We start from the raw sequence: 20,667 nt of genomic DNA on the forward strand, positions 1-20,667 counted from the left end.
ACATTTTGCTTAGCGAATCAATTTGATATTGTGCTCTGTGTATCTGTGCATGTTTACAGGATAATCGCCATGTGTGGAGACTATTACATTGGCGGGCGCCGGTTCTCGTCCCTGTCGGACCTGATTGGTTATTACAGCTATGTGTCTTGCCTGCTGAAAGGTGAAAAGCTGTTATCACCCGTGGCTCCCCCAGAGGTAAGATTCCATTACGCTCAAGAGTAGAAACGGAGGTAAGACTCTCTCCCCCCCCCCCCCCCCTACATACTCAATGTACAGTGCCTTCAAAGTGTTCACACCCCTTGACTTAACATTTAGTAGTTATAGGCCAGATTTAAAATGTATTAAATTTAGATTTTTTGGGGGGATCACTGGCCTACACAACACCCAATAATGTCAAAGTAGAATTATGTTTTTAGAAATGTTTACGTAAATGTCTTGGGTCAATCAGTATTCAACCTCTTTGTTATGGCAAGCCTAAATAAGTTCAGGAGTAAAAATTGGGATAACTTAAATAAGTTGACTCACTCTGTGTTTAACATTTTATTTTTGACTACCTCATCTCTATACCCCACCCACACAATTATCTGTAAGGTCCCCCAGTCGAGCAAGGAATTTAAAACACAGATCCAACCCCAAAGACCAGGGAGGTTTTTCAATGCCTCGCAAAAAGGGCACCTATTGGTAACACAACATTTGTGGCTACTTCACGTGGTGTATTGTTTTCTATAATTTCTTGCCCTTTGTGCTGTTGTCTGTAACCAATAATGTTTGTACCATGTTTTGTGTTGCTACCATGTTGTGTTGCTACCATGCTGGGTTGTTGTCTTAGGTCTCTCTTTATGTAGTGTTGTCTCTCTTGTGTTTTTGTCTTGTTTTAAAAAAATCCCAGCCCCTGTCCACGCAGGAGACCTTTTGGTAGGCCATCATTGTAAATAAGAATTTGTTCTTAACTCACTAGCCTATTTAAAGGTAAAGATTTGGTAAAGATTTAAAAAGCAGACATTGAATATCCCTTTGAGCATGGTGAAGTTATTAATTACACTTTGGATGGGCTATCAATACACCCAGTCACTACAAAGATACAAGCGTCCTTCCTAACTCAGTTGCCGGAGAGTTATGAAACCGCTCGGGGATTTTACCATGAGGCCAATGGTGACTTTAAAACAGAGTTTAATGGCTGTGATAGAACTGAGGATGGATCAACAATATTGTAGTTACTCCACAATACTAACCTAATTGACAGTGAAAAGGAAGCCTATACAGAATAAAAAGTATTCCAAAATATGCATCCTGTTTGCAACAAAGCACTGAAGTACACTGAAGAACATTTCACTCTGGTAGGCTAGAGACAGGAAAATAACCACATTTATGTGTGGAACCAATTTATACAAATCTTTCCATACAAACATTTTCCTACCAAACTGGGCATGAACTATAAACAGTAGCTTACTGCTAACAAAAGAGCTGTAGAATAATATAGTAGTTCAGTATAATGCTTCTAGAAAGAAATGGCTAAATGCAAAAGTAAAATACAACATTTTAAAATATGGCCAGATTAGACATTGTGCATGTTTGACAAGTGGGCAGAAATCCACATAGTCATAGTGAGAGAGGACAACATCTATTTTATAAAAAAAAAAATTCAGGCTGTAACACAACAAAATGTGGAACAACGCAAGTGGTATGAATACTTTCTGAAGACACTGTATCTGGGAGATATCTGTCCCAACTTCCCCTACACCCCAGGCCATATTTCATAACTATCGAGAGAGTGAGAAGCCAGGAAAATACTAATGAGAGGTGTCTTGGAGGGTGTCTAGTCGAATACTTTCATTTGGATTGCTCAGGGGAGGGTTTGAAGATTTTAGTGGAAGCATTGGTTAATAGTGAAGTTTTTAATAGTGTGCTTGTGTCTGTCTGTGCTTATGTGTGTAGCCTGTAGAGGACAGGAGGCGAGTGAGAGCCATTCTTCCATACACCAAAGTGCCAGAGACCGATGAGATCAGGTAAAACCTACAAAGACACATTTTATGGAATGTGAGTGAGTGCCTTGTTGAAGGAGAGGACTGACAAGCACATCATCTGAATAATACAAAAACAGACCTCTCCCTGTCATTTAGCAAGACCCAGCACACTAACAGGTGAGTCTGGCTATTCTTTGTCAGATCATGAGAAACGTCTTTCTGAATCCAAGCCTTAACACAGAGACACTGCTAGCTCAGTCTTAGCTGACTGGATAGAACCATGCAATCTTTCTTTACAGTGGTGTGTAGCTTAAAGGAGACACCTTGTGGTGAATTGGTGCTACTACACCCAAACATTGCTGCAGGGACTTGCTTCCATTCAGCCATGCGCATTAGTGATGTCGGACACTGATATTGTGCGATTAGACCTGGCTCGCAGTCAGCATTCCAATTCATCCCTAAGGTGTTCGATGGGGTTGAGGTCAGGGCTCTGTGTAGGACAGTCAAGTTTTTCCACCGATCTTGACAAACCACTTCTGTGTGGACCTTACTTTGTGCACGGGGGCATAGTCATACTAAAACAGGAAAGAGCCTTCCCTAAACTGTTGCCACACAGTTGGAAGCACAGAAATGTCTAGAATGTCATTGTATGCTGTTGCTTTAAGATTTCCCTTCACTGGAACAAAGAGACCTAGCCCGACCCATGAGAAATAGCCACCAAACTTTATAGTTGGCACCATGTATTTGGGCAGGTAGTTCTCCTGGCATGCGCCAAACCCAGATTTGTCTGTCTACCAGATGGTGGAGCGTGATTCATCACTCCAGAGAACGTGTTTCCACTGCTCCAATGGCGGCAAGCTTTACACCACTCCAGCCGACAGGGTGTGTGCTGGCATTGCGCATGGTGATATTAGGCTTGTGTTCAGCTGCTCGGCCATGGGAACCCAATTCATGAAGCTCTCGACGAACAGTTCTTGTGCTGACGTTGCTTGCAGATGCTTCAGCACTCGCTCTGTGAGCTTGTGTGGCCTATCACTTCGCGGCTGAGCCGTTGTTGCTCCTAGATGTTTCCATTTCACAATAACAGCACCTACAGTTGACTGAGGAAGCTCTAGCAGGGCAGAAAGTTGACAAACTGACTTGTTGGAAAGGTGGGATCTAATGACGGTGCCACGTTGAAAGTCTGAGTTCTTCAGTCATTCTACAGTCAATGTTTGTCTATGGAGATTGCATGGATGTGTGCTCGATTTTTTTTTTTTTTATACACCTGACAGGTGTGACTGAAATAGCCGAATACACAAATTTAAAGGGGTGTCCACATACTCGTTCAGTCGGCGATTAGCTGTAAAGCCTCAAGGAACCCCCACAGCCTTTAGATCTCTTAACTAAATAGACAATCATTATTGAGGAAAACAGTGTTATTTTTTGTGTAAAAGGAGACGCAAGTGTAAGTACATGTGTAGCAAAACATTGACCTGTTCCTCCTCTGCTGTCCGTCAGCTTCCTGAAAGGGGACATGTTTATCGTTCACAATGAACTGGATGACGGCTGGATGTGGGTGACCAACGTGAGGACGGAGGAGCAGGGCCTCATTGTAGAGGATCTAGTGGAGGAGGTGGTGAGTTAAAGATCAGTGCTCTGCACAGGCTTAAGATCAGCCCTAACCAAACACCATTCATTGTGCCCCAAACGGTACACTATGTTGTGCACTACTAAAGTAAATATGGTACCAATTGGGAAACTGTTGTGGTTTGCCATTTGAAAACGCCTTCAACCGTTTTTAAAAAAGTTATATATTTTTTATTTTTAACACAGGTGGCAATGGTAGCCATTTTATAAGTATTTTCTGTCTTTTAAATTTGTCATTACTGCTCCACTGATTGGTTGAACTGACATTGTTCTTGTTTTCAGGGACGGGAGCAGGACCCACATGAGGGCAAAGTGTAAGTTTATTTTTATTCTCCTAGGTGGCCATACTATCCAACCCCCACACACACACACACACACACACACACACACACACACACACACACACACACACACACACACACAACATCAACTCAATAGGAGAGCTTCATTTGTTAAAATGGCTCATAGGCTGTCTAAAAATATAATTGGAAGTTCATTATATCCCCACCTTCTAGCTGCCTCTGCACGCAACCCATGGTTACAATATCTTCTATCCAACATACGTTTTCCTGTTGTGAAGGGGAGTGTGGTGTATATATATTTTTGTTGTGCGTCAAGCATTGCGCTGTTTATGACTTCAAGCCTATCAACTCCCGAGATGAGGCTGGTGTAACCGAAGTAAAATAGCTAACTTGTTAGCGCATGGTACAAATGGTATACAAGGAAATAATCCTATAATAACTACAACTTAAAACTTCTTACTTGGGAATATTGAAGACTCATTTTAAAAGGAACCACCAGCTTTCATATGTTCTCATGTTCTGAGCAAGGAACTTAAACGTTAGCTTTCTTACATGGCACATATTGCACTTTTACTTTCCTCTCCAACACTTTGTTTTTGCATTATTTAAACCAAATTGAACACGTTTCATTATTTATTTGAGGCTAAATTGATTTTATTGATGTATTATATGAAGTTAAAATAAGTGTTCATTCAGTATTGTTGTAATTGTCATTATTGCAAATTAAAAATCGTCCGATTTAATCGGTATCGGCTTTTTTGGTCCTCCAATAATCGGTATCAGCGTTGAAAAATCATAATCGGTCGACCTCTAGTGTATACAGCATACGTCGTTAGTGACGTTGACATAGTCCATGTTTGCATCCATGCGACTCAGTGAAGTCTATGACGTAGTTTGTGACTCTGATACAAACACAATCCGGCTGTATATCTAGGTGTGTTTATTTTGTTTGCCAGCCTCCCAAAGACGGACTGTAGAATGTGAAAAATACATTTCACAAATCAAGCATCAATTTATTTATTATTTAATTAATTCAGACTGTTTGCTTTCTGATGTCACAATTGACCAAGTCCAACAGGATCTATCAAGTTGCGATTCATCATCCTAGACTGATCTGACCCTTCTGAAACCCCTCACTGCCCCTTTTTAACCCAGCACATATTGATCTGTTGGTTTTCTTTCCCTTTACACTCCCCAATGGTCCATCCTGTCTTTAGCTGGTATCACGGCAAGATCAGCAAACAGGAGGCCTATAACCTTCTGATGACAGGTACCACTATACTTTACATATTACATGATCCTCACTATAACCTTCTGATGATGGGTTAATACTCTCTCTGCACAGTGGGGGTTACATTCCCATTTCTATGTGTTCTTGTTATCAACAATGTTCTGTTGCCGAAATATATGTTCTGATAATGTATTGGTAGTAAAACATCAATACTAAACATGTTAATGCCAACAACATCAGTTAGTTTCTCTCGCTCTCTTTCATTTAGTTGGTCAAGTGTGCAGCTTCCTGGTCCGGCCGTCAGACAACACACCCGGGGATTACTCACTGTTTTTTCGGACTAATGAGAACATCCAAAGGTTTAAGATATGCCCCACCCCCAACAATCAGTACATGATGGGGGGGAGGTACTATAACAGGTATGTATGACGGGGGCTCATACTGTCTCCCAGTGCAGTAACCATCAACCATTCAATAGAATCAGAAAATAACTGGTTAGGAAAACCCTGTGGCCTTACCTATAATTGTATAAAGATGTTGTGATATCCAGGTTTACAGTCCCACATAGAAATGTAGCTTATACAGAAAGTACTAAATACTATTAAGTCTGAAGTGTTATGATGGTCACTGCTGGTCAGTAGAAATAACTGCTGTGCTCAGTCTCTTCTCTATCTCTCTCTCTTTGACAGTGTTGATGACATTGTGGACCATTATAAGAAGGAGCAGATTGTAGAGGGCTACAACCTGAAAGATGCTGTTTCGGTGCAGGTAAGCCTGAGTTTAGAGACCTCCATAGTTGTGCGACCCCTATCATATCACTTTGAGAAGGCTATAGATTTACATGTATTTCATTTAATTGTGTTGTTTTATTGACATTCATGTTTGTATTTCAGCACCAGGAACAAGTGCTCTCAGAGTTGGTGGACGGCAAGGAGATCTATAACACTATCAGACGGAAAACGAAAGATGCGTTCTACAAAAACATTGTCAAGAAAGGCTACCTCCTATTCAACAAAGGTACAGTTGAAGTCGGAAGTTTACATAGGTTGTAGTCATTAACTTGTTTTTCAACCACTCCACAAATTTCTTCTTAACAAACTATAGTTTTGGCAAGTCGGTTAGGACATCTACTTTGTGCATGACGCAAGTAATTTACAGATTATTTTACTTATAATTCACTGCATCACAATTCCAGTGGGTCAGAAGTTTACATGCACTAAGTCAAATCAAAGTTTATTTGTCACGAATACCGAATACAATATTGAAATGCTTACTTACAGGCTCTAACCAATAGTGCAAAACACGTATTAGGTGAACAATGGGTAAGTAAAGAAATAAAACAACAGTAAAAAGACAGGCTATATACAGTAGCGAGGCTATAAAAGTAGCAAAGTACATACAGACACCAGTTTGTATGGCTGATTTGAATATGTACATGTAGATATGGTCAAAGTGACTATGCATATGTGATGAACAGAGAGTAGCAGTAGCGTAAAAGCGTGGTTTGGGGGGCAAACATTGCAAATAGTCCGGGTAGCCATTTGATTACCTGTTCAGGAGTCTTATGGCTAGACTTGGCACTCTGGTACTGCTTGCCATGCGGTAGTAGATAGAACAGTCTATGGCTGGGGTCTTTGACCATTTTTAGGGCCTTCCTCTGACACTGCCTGGTGTAGAGGTCCTGGATGGCAGGCAGCTTAGCCCCAGTGATGTACTGGGCCGTACGCACTACCCTCTGTCGTGCCTTGCGGATGGAGGCCGAGCAATTGCCGTACCAGGCATTGATGCAACCAGTCAGGATGCTGTGCCTTTAAACAGCTTGGAAAATGAAGTCCAGAAAATGTCATGGCTTTAGAAGCTTCTGATAGGCTGATTGACGTCAATTACCTGTGGATGTATTTCAAGGCCTACCTTCAAACTCAGTGCCTCTTTGCTTGACATCATGGGAATATCTAAAGAAATCAGCCAAGACCTCAGAAAAACAATTGTAGACCTCCAAGTCTGGTTCATCCTTGGGCAATTTCCAAATACCTGAAGATGACCACGTTCATCTGTGCGTACTATTGTTTAAACACCATGGGACCACGTAGCCGTCATACCGCTCAGGAAGGAGAGGCGTTCTGTCTCCCAGAGATGAACGTACTTTGGTGCAAAAAGTGCAAATCAATCCCAGAACAACAGCAAAGGACCTTGTGAAGATGCTGGAGGAAACCGTTACAAAAATATCTATATCCACAGTAAAACGAGTCCTGTATCGACATAACCTGAAAGGCCGCTCAGCAAGGAAGAAGCCACTGCTCCAAAACCGCCATAAAAAAGCCAGACTACGGTTTGCAAATGCACATGGGGACAAAGATCGTACTTTTTGGAGAAATGTCCCCTGGTCTGATGAAACAAAAATAGAACTGTTTGGCCATAATGACCATCGTTATGTTTGGAGGAAAAAGGGGGCAACTTGCAAGCCAAAGAACACCATCCCAACCGTGAAGCACAGGGGTGGCAGCATCATGTTGTGGGGGTGTTTTTAATGCTGGAGGGACCGGTGCACTTCACAAAATAGATGGCGTCATGAGGAAGAAAAATTATGTGGATATTATTGAAGCAACATCTCAAGACATCAGTCAGGGAAGTTAAAGCTTGGTCGCAAATGGGTCTTCCAAATGGACAATGACCCCAAGCATACTTCCAGAGTTGTGGCAAAATGGCTTAAGGACAACAAAGTCAAGGTATCGAAGTAGCCATCACAAAGCCCTGACCTCAATCCTATAGAAAACTTGTGGGCAGAACTGAAAAGGCGTGTGTGAGCAAGGAGGCATACGAACCTGACTGAGTCAGGAGGACTGGGCCAAAATTCACCCTTTCCCATTATTGTGGAAAGCTTGTGGAAGGCTACCTGAAGTGTTTGACCCAAGTTAAACAATGTAAAGGCAATGCTACCAAATACTAATTGAGTGCATGTAAACTTCTGACCCACTGAGAATGTGATGAAAGAAATAAAAGCTGAAATTAATCACTCTACTATTATTCTGACATGTCACATTCTTAAAATGAAGTGGTGATCCTAAGACGGGGCATTTTTACTTGGATTAAATGTCAGAAATTGTGAAACTGAGTTTAAATGTGTTTGTCTAAGTTGTATGTAAACTTCCGACTTCAACTGTAAGTAGCCTTGTATGAGCCTTTGCTTGCAAACCGGAACGGGTCATAGGACAGGAGCCTGTTTCTAAAACGTGAGGCAGCTTGATGTACAAGTATACCCCCTGGACAATACGCTAGTCTATCGCAGGGCCTTACCCCCAGTCTATCTCCTTTATGCTGAGTGCCAAGTAGAGACTCATCAGGTCCCATTTTTTTTTTTGGTATGACTCGGCTCACAACCTTCCAATCTCAGGGCAGACACTCTAACCGCAAGGCCACTGAGTTGGTAACAAAGGTACCAATATGTTTTTACTCTTCAATTTTCTACAGAGAATGGAACCTCAAATGTCTGCAAATGTAATCTAGACCGTAGCCTGTTTCCATTACTCTTACTTCTCCCTGAAGTGGTCACTGGTATACCACCCCCCCCCCCCCCGCCCATATTTAAAAGGACTAGTGTGTTAAATATGGTGTAAACTCCTCCATAACCTTGAGGGAGTGAAGAAGTGCAGGCAGATGAGAGAATTTGGAAATTGACCTGACGTCTTCTCCTATCCTCCCTAACCCTCTCACCATCTCCAGGTAAAGGTAAGCGGTGGAAGAACCTCTACTTCATCCTGGAGGGGAATGACGCCCAGCTCATCTACTTTGAGAGTGAGAAGAGAGCCACCAAACCCAAAGGTCTGATTGACCTGAGTGTGTGTTCCGTGTACGGTGTGCACGACAGTCTGTTTGGCAGGTGAGACACGCGTTGATCTGAGTGGACATTGACAAGAACAAATCATTGCAAAAAAGCAATAGCTACTTTACGGAGGGAAAATGTACTTACTACAACTGATATTATGTGGTTGTCTCAGCTAGCTATCTTAAGATGACTGCATTAATTGTAATTCACTCTGGATAAGAGCAAAATGTCAAATGTATTTTTTATTTTGTTGCCGTGTTGTGCTGAGTTTTGTACTTAGTTCTCCGCATTCTGAATTTGATAAATTCTGAGTTTGATCAACTGGATACATTCGATTGGGCACGTACTTGTTCACTAATACCTGGCTGTCCTGTTTGCAGACCAAACTGTTTCCAAGTTGTGGTCCAGCACTTTAGTGAGGAACAGTACATATTCTACTTCGCTGGCGAGACTCCTGAACAGGCACAGGTTTGTACCGATCCCTCTTTGTTGGTCTGTCTGTCTGGATGTTCTGTCCCAATCACACCTTTCTTTAGTATTACAGTGTTCTTTCCTCTCTGTAGGACTGGATGAAATGTCTGCACACGTTCTGCAGTAACCTTAGGAAACCCACCCAGCCCACTCCCAACAAGAGGCTCCGACAGGTACAAACACTGGCAATTCCAGTCAAATGCTGTTTGCATTGTGCATTTCAGAAAATGCATTTGCCACGTATGCATAGTAAATCCAATTCATAACACATTTGTTTGATATGGCAATACAGTATTGAATCTTGAAATGCAAGTTGGGCCTCAACTTCCCAAAGAACAAACCCTATGCATCAATCATCTTTTTTTTATTTTTTTTTAAGATTGTTTACCAATATGTTCATTTGATATTATGCCATTATCCAAAGTGGCTTGTATGTGACTCAATGTGAGATTCAAACCCGCTACTGTGGTGTTCCATGCATCTTACTCCAGCCAGCTGAGGCATCAGAAACCCTGACTGTCTGTCGTCCTGGTGTGTGTGTGTCCCATCAGGTGAGCAGCCTGGTCCTGTATGTGGAGGAGGCCCACAAGCTGCCTGTGAAGCACTTCACCAACCCCTACTGCAACATCTACCTGAACAATGTGCAGGTGGCCAAGACCCACCCCCGAGAGGGCCAGAACCCCGTCTTCACAGAAGAGTTCATCTTTGAGTCAGTCCCAATTACAACTCCATTCAATGGCAATTTAGTGTGAAATGGACATTTTGTATTTGGCTTCCATATACTTTAACTTATACCATAACTTCTCACTGCACTTAGTAATATGTCCATAATATTGCATTGATACAATGATTAGCTATCATGTTTGGGTTCCTTACATTGACCGACATTTTTTGTATTCCCCTCAGTGACTTGTCGAGTGAAATCAACAGGTTTGAAATCAGCCTGAGCAATAAGACAAAGAAGAGCAAAGAAAGTGACATCTGTGAGTCACCGTTCTACTTGGACTAGCCATCTCAAACCCTCTCCTTTTATAATCCCATTCCATATCGATATGAGAAATGACTTGCGGCAGTGTGTTAGTGCCCCTGTGTTCCACTCAATCTCCATCTCTCTCGCCCTCTGCCTCAGTGTTCATGCGTTGCCAGCTGAGCCGCCTACAGAAGGGCCAGATGATAGACGAGTGGTTCCCTCTGAGCTCCCACGTGCCTCTGAAGGGCATCGAGCCGGGCTCTCTGAGGGTCCGAGCCCGCTACTCCATGGAGAAAATCATGCCTGAGGAGGAGTACAGCGAGTTCAAAGAGGTCAGACATACCCTACTAATGAAGATAATTCATGATTTCATCAATGTAGGATTAAGTCAAATCAAAGTTTATTGGTCGTGTACACAGTTTTGCAGATGTTATCGCAGGTGCAGCAAAAGGCTTGTTTCCAGCTCCAACAAAGGTATAATGACCAGCACACACTCAGTTAGACATCCAAAACAAGGATTTGCAGTTACCTGGTTACACAACCCTGCACCTTAGAGGCTGCTGCGTTATCTACATAGACTTGGAATCACTGGCCACTTTAATAATGGAACACTAGTCCCTATAATAATGTTTATATACTGCTTTACTCATCTCATATGTACTGTATTATATTCTACTTTGTTAGTCAATGCCACTCTGATATTGCTCAAGCTAATAGTTATATATTTCTTAATTCCATTCTTTTACTTAGATTTGTGTGTTTTTTGAATTCTTAGGTACTACTGCACTGTTGGCGCTAGAAACACCAGCATTTCACTACACCTGAAATAACATCTGCTAAATATGTGTATGTGACCAATACAATTTGATTTAATACACATACTCAGTGAGACATCCAAAACAAGGATCAGCAGTTGGTTACATAGTGTATTGTGATGTGCAGAGTACGTGTCCTGGAAAAAGATAAGTGGAAAATGATCGCCCACTTGTTTTTACATCGTGTCACTGACCCTAGTCTGTCCTTCGGTCTGTCTGTCCGTGTCCCTCAGCTGATCCTGCTGAAGGAGTTCCATGTGATCTATGCTCTGGCCCATGTGTGTGGGCAGGACCGCACCCTGCTGGCCAGCATCCTGCTGCGCATCTTCAGACACGAGAAGACAGAGGCCCCTTTACTCAGGACACTCAACGACCGAGAGATCAACATGGAGGGTATTGAGATGAATATTTACAGATATACTATTGTTCTAGCGACATCATTCTATTTTTAGTGACATAGCATTTCCCTTTGGCTGGGTCTTTATCATCCTGAAGTATCTCCATTTGTAGATGCTTGGAGGCAGATTGTGTTAGTATGATTTCAACATGAAAGCTATGACAAGTCCCCTCTCTCTGACGTTTCCCAGACGAGGCGACAACCCTGTTCCGAGCGACCACTCTGGCCAGCACGCTGATGGAGCAGTACATGAAGGCCACGGCCACACCCTTCGTCCACCACGCCCTCAAAGATACAATCCTCAAGATCATGGAGAGCAAGCAGTCCTGCGAGGTAAACATACACTTTCTATTTATGCAGAAAGGCTTTTCATACTTAGAGGTAGCCTTGTTTTTGTTTAGCCCAAGCTCTATATACTGCATCTGTTTTGGCTTGTAAAATAGTTTGGGCAACATCTGTAAAGTTATGTTAGTCACAACTCTTTCAGCTGAGAAGTGTGTGGGCGCCAACCCAGCTATTTATTCATGTTATCTCCTGAGTGGAATGGAGCACTCAGCATTTGTAACATCATATTAGTACTTTGGCTACCCAGAAGACAAAACAGTAACTCATGACACAGACTCAACTTTGGTTCCTGCTTGGCATTCCCCAGTTTCTGTTGTGATCCCGCAGGACTCTGAATCTCTCTTCTTCTGGGACAGAGGGCATTACACACTGTGACATTTAACATTGATCTTGTACAGTTGCTTTCAACATCAAATCCTACTCTAGTGAAAGAAGAGGTCTCATGTAACACCTTCCTAATATTGAGTTGCACTGCCATTTGCATCAGAACAGCCTCAAACCTTTCCTTCCCTTCATCTACACTGATTTTGAAGTGGATTTAACAAGTGACGTCAGTAAGGGATCATAGCTTTCACCTGGTCAGTCTGTCATAGAAAGAGCAGGTGTTCATAATGTTTTGTACACTCAGTGTATGTCTATGATGAAACATCTCTTTCTCCCTCCCTCTAGCTGAACCCCTCCAAACTGGAGAAGAACGAGGATGTGCATCTGAACCTGTCCCACCTCCTCCTAATCCTGTCTGAGCTGGTGGAGAAGATCTTCATGGCTGCTGAGATCCTGCCCCCGTAAGCACACACACCACGTCCATGGTGCATATACCAACAAACTAACACGGGAACCATCCACATGTGATATTAGGGTTGGGTGATATACAAACTTTAGTCATATCGTCGATCGTGACTCGTTTATTTGGACTAGCAAAAAGACTAATCAATCCCAGTTGATCATTTGACTAGAATTAAAACATTTCACTGTACTGTTCTGCTTTGTCAAGTGTAAATAGGCTTTCATCTGTCATCGACGATGACGTCCCCATCGATGATGGCTGTCAATCATTGTCGACACCCGATGACATCGTTCATCGGCCCAACCCTAATAAGTAAGGAAGTGTATATTCGACCAGCAGAACACAAACTTAAGTTTAGGCATAGGGGTCGAAATCACTTACGTTAGGTTTTGGAATGAGGGTCAGAATAAGGTTGGGTATAGTTTGAGGTTAGGGAAAAGTAACATTGGGTTAGAGTACCACCACCCACCGCCATTCATTTTCTGCCAGTAAAATATACACTGCCAGTAAGAAACCATTTCCATAGTTTGAACCTTATATCATGATGTTCTTCTGTTGTACAATCAATTTATTATGTCATCGGACAAACCAACAAATTAACTGAAAACATGAAAGTAGATCCATAGGGTAGTTTGACATGTATACAGTATATTTAAGTCATATTCCAGTATTCACATTTTCTCTCTCATTGACCCTTTCAGAACTCTACGATATATCTATGGGTGTCTACAGAAGTCAGTGCAGCAGAAATGGCCCAACACCACTATGAGAACCCGGGTGGTCAGGTAACTAACTATAGACACCATAAATCTACTTTGCGATCTGCAATCCTCATGTATAGGCATCGCATAGAATTGGAATGGTGAAGCCCTTGGTCAAGGGGGAGCTCTATTGGGAACATTTAACAAAGTTGTACATGTGATGAATACAATTTGGATTTGAAGTACTGATTTCTTGTTTGGCTATTCCAGTGGCTTTGTGTTCCTGAGACTGATCTGTCCTGCCATCCTCAACCCAAGAATGTTCAACATCATCACTGGTGAGCTTAACCTGTTATGGCTGCAATCCCGATTCCCGGGATCGATATGACAACTACCACTGAAAATAGAGGGCTCAAAATTCAAACCACAGAAATCTCATAATTAAAATTCCTAAAGCATACATACATGTGTCTTATATCATTTTAAAGCTATTCTCGTTGTTAAACCCACAAGGGTCCGATTTCAAATAGGCTTTTCAGCGAAAGCACTACAAACGATTACCGTATGTTAAGTCTCCACCAAACCACAATAAGCACAGCCATTTTCCAGCAAAATATAGCATTCACAAAAAACAGAAATAAAGATAAAATTAATCACTAACCTTGAATTATCTTCATCAGATGACACTCATAGGACTTCATGTTACACAATACATGCATGTTTTGTTTGAAAAAGTTCATATTTATATAAAAAAATCTTTGAGTTTACATTGGCGTGTTAGATTCACTAGTTCCAAAAACATCAAGTGATTTTGCACAGCCACATCATTCAACAGAAATATTCATCATAAATGTAGATGATAATACAAGTTATACACATGGAATTATAGATATACCTCTCCCTAATGCAACCGCTGTGTCAGATTTCAAAAAAACTTTGCGGAAAAAGAAACGCATACAATAATCTGAGACGCGCTCAAATAAAAACACCACAGCCGCAAAGATGGCGTCAACATAAACAAGAAATTACATGATAAATATTCCCTTACCTTTGATCTACATCAGAAAGCACTCCAGGAATCCCAGGTCCACAATAAATATTTGTTTTGTTCGAAAATGTCCATTATTTATGTCCAAATACCTTTTGTTAGAGCGTTTGGTATACATATCCAAACGCTAATTCTGGTCAGCGTTATATCGGACAAAAACTTCAAAAAGTGATATTACCGGTCGAAGAAACATTTCAAACGAAGTACAGAATCAATCACTAGGATGTTTTTAACATATAGCTTCAATAAAGTTCCAACCGGAGTATTCCTTCTTGTCTTCGTGAGCAATGGAACGCAGGTGACTACCATGAGGAAAAAGCACGATCACAAATTGGCTGCTTGATGGACATCTGACATCTGATATATTCTGCTCTCATTCACTCCCACAACAACATAGAAGCCTCATTATAATTTCTATTGATGGTTGACATCTAGTGGAACCCCTACATCATTCATATCTCAAGGGGATTTCATTGGGGACTCTGTACATACAAGCTCAGATTTCTGACTTCCTGTTGATTTCAACTCAGGATTTTGCCTGCCAGTATGAGTTCTGTTATACTCACAGACATCATTTAAACAGTTTTAGAAACGTCAGTGTTTTCTATCCAATACTAATAATAATAATAATATGCAAATATTAGCTACTATGCCTGAGGAGCAGGCTGTTTGATATGGGCACCTTTCATCCAAGCTACTCAATACTGCCCCTGCAGCCATAAAAAGTTAACCCTTCGATGTATTTCAGAAATTGATTATTGCTTAGCTTGGAATGAACAGTATGATGTCCATACATTACTTAATATCCGTGTGTGTTCAATTGTTTTTTTTGTGTAGACCCTCCCTCTGCAACAGCGGGACGTACCCTCACTCTGGTTGCCAAGTCTGTCCAGAACCTGGCTAACCTGGTGGAGTTTGGTGCTAAGGTAAGACCTCCTTAAAGCTCCTACGCTTTTCAGTGTGGGGACGTTTCTATCCCTGTGTCATCTAAGCACAGGCAAGCCAAAGTGTAATCCTTCACAGCTTTGTGTTGTACCTGGTTCAGGGAACAGTAGTTATAATATTGGGAGAGTTTATTTTGCATGGCATGGGGGCTGGAGTTTGTACATTTCAGACCATTCCATTGGGCTCAAGTGAAATCTCCACCTACCCAGGACATGGGGCCATGCAAAACAGACTCGCCCATTCATAACTCTACCATCTGTATGTCAGAAAGTAATGGAGTGTTCCTCTTTTCAATCCAGGAGCCCTACATGGAGGGAGTGAACCCCTTCATCAAAAACAACAAACATAGGATGATCATGTTTTTGGATGAGTTGGGTGTAGGTTACCTGTTTTCATTTCCTTTAGACATCATTGGAACTCTTAGGTACTTGTAGACGTCATAGCAATTCTCTCCCAATGTCTAGGGACGACATTAATGTGTGTGCATTTGTGTCCTTTCTAGAATGTCCCTGACCTCCCTGAAGCTACAGAGCACTTTAGGACAGACCTGTCCCGTGACCTTGCTGCCCTGCATGAGATCTGTGTCTCACACTCAGACGACCTCCGCACCTTGAGCAACGAGAGGGGAGCACAGCAGGTGTGTAAAGTTTTAATGTCACATGCACTAGAACAGTGAAATGCCTTTCTTGCAAGCTGAAAACCCAACAATGCAATAATCATTATCAAAGTAGCACTAAAAATAGCAGGGTAGAATAAAAACACACAAGAAATAGAAATAAGAACACGAGAAAGGAAGAAGCTATATACAGGGTCAGTTCCAATACCATATTTACAATGTGCAGGGATATTGGAGTGATAGAGGTAGATATGTACACTATATATACAAAAGTATGTGGACACCCCTTCAAATGAGTGGATTTGGCTATTTCAACCACACCTGTTGCTGACAGGTGTATAGAATCGAGCACACAGCCTTGCAATCTCCATAGACATTGGCGGTAGAATGGCCTTACTTTCAAGCTCAGTGACTTTCAATGTGGCACCGCCATAGAATGCCGCCTTTCCAACAAGTCAGTTAGCCAACTGTAAGTGCTGCTGTTGTCAAGTGGAGACGTTTAGGAGCAACAACTTTTCAGCTGCGAAGTGGTAGGCCACACATTCTTACAGAACGGCACTACCGAGTGCGTAGCGCATAAGAATTGTCTGTTCTCGGTTGCAACACTCACTACCAAGTTCCAAACTGCCTTTGGAAGCAATGTCAGCAGAAGAACTGTTCGTCGGGAGCTTCGTGAAATGGGTTTCCATGGCCAAGCAGCTGCACACAAGCCTAAGATCACCATGCGCAATACCAAGCTGGAGTGGGGTAAAGTTTGCTGCCATTGGACTCTGGAGCAGTGGAAATTAGTTCTCCGGCATGATGAATCACACTTCACCATCTGGCAGTCCAACAGACTAATCTGGATTTGGCAAATGCCAGGAGCACGCTGCCTGCCTGGTATGTGTAGTGCCAACTGTAAAGTTTGGTGGAGGTGGTCTGGGGCTGCTTTTCATGGTTTGGGCTAGGCCCCTTAGTTCCAGTGAAAGGAAATCTTAACGCAACAGCATACAATGACATTCTAGACGATTATATGCATCTAACAGATGTGTGGAAGAACTTGACTGGCCTGCACAGAGCCCTGACCTCAATCCCATAGAACACCTTTGGGATGAATTGGAACGCCGACTGAGATGAGCCTAATCGCCCAACATCACTGCCCAACCTCACTAATGCTCTTGTGGCTGAATGGAATCAAGTCACAACATCTAGTGGAAAGCCTTCCCAGAAGAGTGCAGGCTATAATAACAGCAAAGTGGGGGCCAACTCCATATTAATGCCCATGATTTTGGAATAGATGTTCGACAGGTGTCCACATACTTTTACTCGTGTAGTGTATTTAACCAGTGATTGAAAGGCTAGAACGGCTATGTTAAAGGGTAAATCTGTTTCACCCATTTTGGGATTTCTCAATTAAATAGATTCTTGAATTTTTTTTTTTATTCTTTTTTTTCCTCTACCTTTTATTAACCAGGTAGGACAGTTGAGAACAAGTTCTCATTTATAACTGCAACCTGGCCAAGATGAAGCAAAGCAGTGTGACACCAACAACACAGAGTTACACATGGAATAAACAAACGTACAGTCAAAAACAAAATAAAGTCTGTACAGTGTGTGCAAATGGCGTAAGGGGGTAAGGCAATAAATAGGCCATAGTAATTACAATTTAGCAAATTAACACTGGAATGATAGATGTGCAGATGATGATGTGCAAGTAGAAATACTGGTGTGCAAAAAAGTTAATAAAACTATGGGGATGAGGTATGTAGTTGGATGGGCTATATACAGATGGGCTGTGTACAGCTGCAGTGATCGGTAAGCTGCACAGATAGCTGATGCTTAAAGTTAGTGAGGGAGATACAGTGGGGAGAATAAGTGTTTGATACACTCCCGATTTTGCAGGTTTTCCTACTTACAAAGCATGTAGAAGTCTGTAATTTATCATAGGTACACTTCAACTGTGAGAGATGGAATCTAAAACAAAAATCCAGAAAATCACATTGTATGATATTTTAAGTAATTCATTTGCATTTTATTGCATGACATAATTATTTGATCACCTACCAACCAGTAAGAATTCCGGCTCTCACAGACCTGTTCGTTTTTCTTTAAGAAGCCCTCCTGTTCTCCACTCATTAACTGTATTAACTGCACCTGTTTGAACTTGTCTGGCGAGGGCCAGCCGACGAGAGCATACAGGTCATAGTGGTGGGTAGTATATGTGGCTTTGGTGACAAAACGGATGGCACTGTAATAGGCTGCATCCAGTTTGCTGAGTAGAGTGGAGGCTATTTTGTAAATGAAATTGCCGATGTCGAGGATCGGTAGGATAGTCAGTTTTATGAGGGTATGTTTGGCAACGTGAGTGAAGGAGGCTTTGTTGTGAAATAGGAAGCCGATTCTAGATTTAATTTTGGATTGGAGATGCTTAATGAGTCCGTAAGGGGAGTTTACAGTCTAGCCAGACACCTAGGTATTTGTAGTTGTCCACATATTCTAAGTCAGAACCGTCCAGAGTAGTGATGCTAGTCGGGTGCAGGCAGCGATCGGTTGAAGAGCATGTGGTGTTGTATGGCATTGAAGCTCGTTTGGAGATTTGTTAAGTGTCCAAAGAAGGGCCAGATGTATACAGAATGGTGTATCAAAGAATCACCCTCGGCAAGAGCGGAATCGTAACTTACACATTCCTCATGAACTTAGTTCAACTGTCATACCCCATCAGAACCCAAAACATTTAAGCTTATTTCACTCCAATGTGTGTAAACAAGGCAAATGTAAACAAACACTATATAGCCTCAAATCAACACTATAGTTTTAACCATGTTATCACGGATGGTCATTCCTTGCATCCTTGTCTGAATTTTAGTGGTTACATTTCTCTAGGCTATCCCTCTGCTTTTTAGCAAAACGGGCTGGGTTTACACTTTATTGGTACAACTGCTGATTTCCCCTTTTGATATGACAGTAGTAACAGAAACATGCCATGTCGTCGTGATTGTAAACCATGGCTCTGTCTCGCTTGTTTACTCTCTCTGTAGCACGTGCTGAAAAAGCTGCTGGCCATCACTGAGCTCCTTCAGCAGAAACAAGATCACTATGCCATGTCCAACAGCAACAGGTAGTACAGCACTCCTCCTCTCTCTCTTGCTCTCTCCCTTTGTCTCCCTGCACAGAGACACACAGGGGACCTGACCCAGCATGCTCCAATCATTACCATGGCACCCCTCCATCTCCCATCTTCTCCTACAACAGTCCCACCCACCACATTGCCCATGCCAGGAGAGCTATGCAATGAAAGCAGCAGAAAACCGAACCAACGCAGTACCTAAACAAAAAAAACTCAACTTGCACCAGACTGCTGTATGCGCAGGAAATGTTTTTTTTCTTCTTCTGAAAACAGTGTTCATGATTCTGTGACTTGGGTACATGTATGCGTATCATTCCCATTCATCAAGAGGGTCAAAGATTTGATTTCAAAGTAAAGCTTCACATGCCCAAGACATGTTTTTCCACACAGCACAGGTTGCCAAAGTATATCTATCTCCCTGCTCAATATGAGGAAAGTCAACTGACATGAAGAAGCTACAGTCAACCCTGTAATGCTTTTTACTGTAATGGTTGTGACAATGTCCACAAAGTGCTGAAACTAGCGTTTCTATTTGTCTCCAGTATTTTGGGGTTCTTTCTCTGTATTTTTGTCTGGAGATTCTTGCAGAAAGTATGTTTATTTTATCTATTAAAAAAAAATCTTGCTGGAATCATGAGTATATAGTTGAAACTTTTGTTTGTTTTTTTTCCCTTCCAATTGTATCACATTTTGATTGTTTGGTTCACTCTTCCTTAACTTCTCAATGCCAGACAAGATGCAGAATAAATACAAATAAAGTTAATGTTTACAGCAGTAAATCTTTGAATAGTACAGATTGTATCAGACATGCATGCACTTATTAAAGTTGTTTTGTAAAGTAGATAATGGAGTCGTTCTTCCCCAGGTAATTAGTGATTGTTAAAGTGCCTTCAAGGCTGTCTGCTCTGTGTTATGGCCTAGAAACCCAGGTTTGAGATTTAAGAGCAGCCTTATCATATCATAACTTTTCAAAAATGGGTATTGAAGTATGGCAAATGAATGTTGGCAAGTTCACTGTGCTCCGAGCCTAGTGATGTTATGCCCATGGAATATACACATTTTTACTACATAAGTAATTAAAAACACATTTGCATTTCAAAGTTGACACCCAATAAAACATGTATCTTACAGAAGACGAGACCTTTTTGAAAAAGCATCATTGTATGGCCTCAAAGATAATACAATATCTAAATCTTCTCTCGTTGTTGAATCTTGCACACATTGGGTAGACCTGTGAGACTATTGGCCAGTATTGCTGACAGTCCTTCAATGACAACAGGGGGTTGGGTGAAAAACAAAAATTAAAACATTGTTTGCGTCATTCATAGGTCATCCAGATCTTCATCAGTCCGCTCCTATTAAACAGAGCTATTTAATGACCTGTAAATCATGAGGCACTGGTAGCAAAAATGTGAAGTGGTTTTGACTCACCTCTTCTGTCATCTGGGGCTCTTTCACTACATGATCATCCTCGTATCCTTTCTTTTCCTGTAAAAAAGATTGAAAATATATATTTG

General features: G+C 41.7%; 1 protein-coding gene across 14 annotated transcripts in view; it reads left to right on the forward strand.

Annotated features, from left to right (window-relative positions):
* LOC110525313 (ras GTPase-activating protein 1) overlaps positions 1-20,667 on the forward strand; it is a 51,262-nt gene that overhangs the window by 24,893 nt on the left and 5,702 nt on the right. For 8 of the 14 annotated variants that reach the window (XM_036979444.2, XM_036979448.2, XM_036979450.2 and 5 more), the window contains 24 exons: positions 60-195; positions 1,936-2,006; positions 3,465-3,582; positions 3,876-3,907; positions 5,113-5,165; positions 5,395-5,545; positions 5,816-5,894; positions 6,020-6,143; positions 8,847-9,003; positions 9,330-9,417; positions 9,513-9,593; positions 9,972-10,129; positions 10,327-10,403; positions 10,550-10,722; positions 11,439-11,598; positions 11,793-11,935; positions 12,617-12,732; positions 12,942-13,046; positions 13,436-13,519; positions 13,706-13,773; positions 15,321-15,409; positions 15,728-15,805; positions 15,931-16,065; positions 19,062-19,141. In XM_036979444.2, coding sequence (XP_036835339.2) covers positions 60-195; positions 1,936-2,006; positions 3,465-3,582; positions 3,876-3,907; positions 5,113-5,165; positions 5,395-5,545; positions 5,816-5,894; positions 6,020-6,143; positions 8,847-9,003; positions 9,330-9,417; positions 9,513-9,593; positions 9,972-10,129; positions 10,327-10,403; positions 10,550-10,722; positions 11,439-11,598; positions 11,793-11,935; positions 12,617-12,732; positions 12,942-13,046; positions 13,436-13,519; positions 13,706-13,773; positions 15,321-15,409; positions 15,728-15,805; positions 15,931-16,065; positions 19,062-19,141 — 2,556 coding nt within the window. Of the gene's footprint in view, positions 1-59; positions 196-1,935; positions 2,007-3,464; positions 3,583-3,875; positions 3,908-5,112; positions 5,166-5,394; positions 5,546-5,815; positions 5,895-6,019; positions 6,144-8,846; positions 9,004-9,329; positions 9,418-9,512; positions 9,594-9,971; positions 10,130-10,326; positions 10,404-10,549; positions 10,723-11,438; positions 11,599-11,792; positions 11,936-12,616; positions 12,733-12,941; positions 13,047-13,435; positions 13,520-13,705; positions 13,774-15,320; positions 15,410-15,727; positions 15,806-15,930; positions 16,066-19,061; positions 19,992-20,667 lie in introns of those variants that run through there. The other 6 variants (XM_090237042.1, XM_090237045.1, XM_090237043.1 and 3 more) reach the window with 2 other exon arrangements.

This window comes from Oncorhynchus mykiss, chromosome 6, assembly GCF_057628025.1.
Source record: "Oncorhynchus mykiss isolate SJ-2025 chromosome 6, ASM5762802v1, whole genome shotgun sequence".
Taxonomy (NCBI): Eukaryota; Metazoa; Chordata; class Actinopteri; order Salmoniformes; family Salmonidae; genus Oncorhynchus; species Oncorhynchus mykiss.